The 1948-nt window shown below is 48.6% G+C and overlaps 1 protein-coding gene across 1 annotated transcript in view; it reads right to left on the minus strand.

Moving 5' to 3' along the window:
- Window positions 1-1181: 1181 nt before the first annotated feature.
- The window catches only part of LOC134340941 (probable G-protein coupled receptor 139), a 2223-nt gene continuing 1456 nt past the window's right edge, over window positions 1182-1948 (minus strand). The window contains exon 2 of the mRNA XM_063038540.1: window positions 1182-1948. This exon is cut by the window's right edge and continues 141 nt beyond it. Coding sequence (XP_062894610.1) covers window positions 1182-1948 — 767 coding nt within the window.

Raw genomic sequence — 1948 nt, forward strand, 5'->3', positions numbered from 1 at the left:
CCTTTGCTGCTCTGCCGTTGTCCCTGCCAGTGTTCTTTTCCGATTAATTCTGACCAATTGTAATTGTCTCTGTGATTACCGTCACTCTGCTGTAATACCAGCACATCTGATTTTCGCTTCTCCTTCTCAAACCTCAGGGTGAACTCAGAAACATTCTGCTCATTTGCCCCTAAAGGTGGTTTTGCTTTCAAGTTTCCAGTCAGTTTCGCTTCATTGCCCCACACCCAGTGCAGGAGAGCAGATCCTCCAGTGGGTTCAAACGTCAGCTGCCTTGAAAAGCGATCGCGAAGGCACTCTGGAAATTCCCCGACCTGGAATCCAGGATTAAACTGATTTTTCCCATCTACATGCACATTTAAATCCCCCATGACCATTCTACCATTTCCCTTTCGGTAAACATTCACTATTTCCCGTTGTAATTTGTAGGTCACATCCTTACTGCGGTTGCATGGTCTGTACAGGGTCTTTTCACCTTGTAGTTCCTCAGCTCTTTCCACAATGAGTCAACGCCTTCCGCCCCTATATCACCTCTTTCTAATGATTTTATTTTGTTTGTTTGTTTGTTTGTTTTTTTAACAAACAGAGCTACGCCACCACCTCTGCCTTCCAGCCTGTTTATTCCATACTATATGTATCCTTGGATACTAATCTCCCAGCTACAATCTGCTTTCAGCTACTGGCGTCAGTCATTCCCAGTAGCAGAAGCGGTCATTAAGATGGGGCGGCTTTTCAACAATTAAAAAAAAAACAGTGTTTATCCATACCCCGCCCTATATTTTCACGTTAGCCCGTTATTCATGTGAAAGTTGGAGACTAGAGAACTGGCAGTGGATTAGCCACCCAGTATCACACCAGCCCTACAGTTGTCTGGGGACGTCAGACTGTGAGGTACTGAGCAGGAAAGGGAATAGATAGACATATCCACAGACCAAATGCTGGGCGGCATTCTGGAGCACTACATTGATTGGCATATGGCGGGACACCGAGTTTATGAGTCGCCATGACGGTGTTTTACTCCCTCACGTCCACGCCCCCTCCCTCCACCACACAGACTACCCTAATGTCCCGGAGCTGCCGGTAGCGGGGAAAACCCGCCCGGAAATAACACCGTGGCCATCAGGCGGTGAATGAGAGGAACCAGAGCCCGGGCTCGACACACAGCGGCCCGCACTGGCTAGTGCTCAGGACGCGGCTTTATTCATGAACTGAAGCACCGAGGTGACCGGGTATTTCACCGCGCCGATCAGCTGCTCCCTGAATTTCGACTGAGTCACCGTGTAAATAAATGTATTCGTGCAGCAGCTGAAATTCCTCAGCAAAACTCCGACATAGTGAAAGATCCATTCGGAATCACTGAAATCAGATCCTTTTCCTGAGAGCTGATAATATATGACATTTACAACGTATGCCATCCACAGGAGGATGAAGCTGCCGGAGAGGGTGAAGAGTAAAACCACAGACCTCCTCCTGCTCTCCATCTCCGGGTCACTGCGGTTCTCCCCCTTGCTCTGACCCTTCAGCCCCTTACGGACCCGACTGGCCACTAAAATGTGTCTGACTGTCAGAGCGTTGAGCAGCAGGATCCCAGCGAAAGGGAGGAACGGAGTTAAAACTGTATCGAGCCAGTCATATCCTACCCACCCGGGGTCAGTGAAATAATTGTCTATGGTTCTACAAAACCACGGTACATTGTCGATGATCACGCTGTGTTCAAACGTGAAGTATCGGGGAATGTTTTTCAGACAGAACAGTACGCCGGTTGTTGTCAGAACCACAGCCGCAGTTTTCCCGGTGCAATATTTTGTTTTCAGCTTCTGACAGCAAATGGCGACAAACCGATCAAAGGTGAAGGTGACGGTGAACCAGACAGAACAGTCTGTGGCTGTGTACTTCAGTACATTGATAACGCTGCACATGGGGGTGATGTCCAGAAAATTCCACGGGAAGT

The sequence above is a fragment of the Mobula hypostoma genome, chromosome X2, assembly GCF_963921235.1.
Source record: "Mobula hypostoma chromosome X2, sMobHyp1.1, whole genome shotgun sequence".
NCBI lineage: Eukaryota > Metazoa > Chordata > Chondrichthyes > Myliobatiformes > Myliobatidae > Mobula > Mobula hypostoma.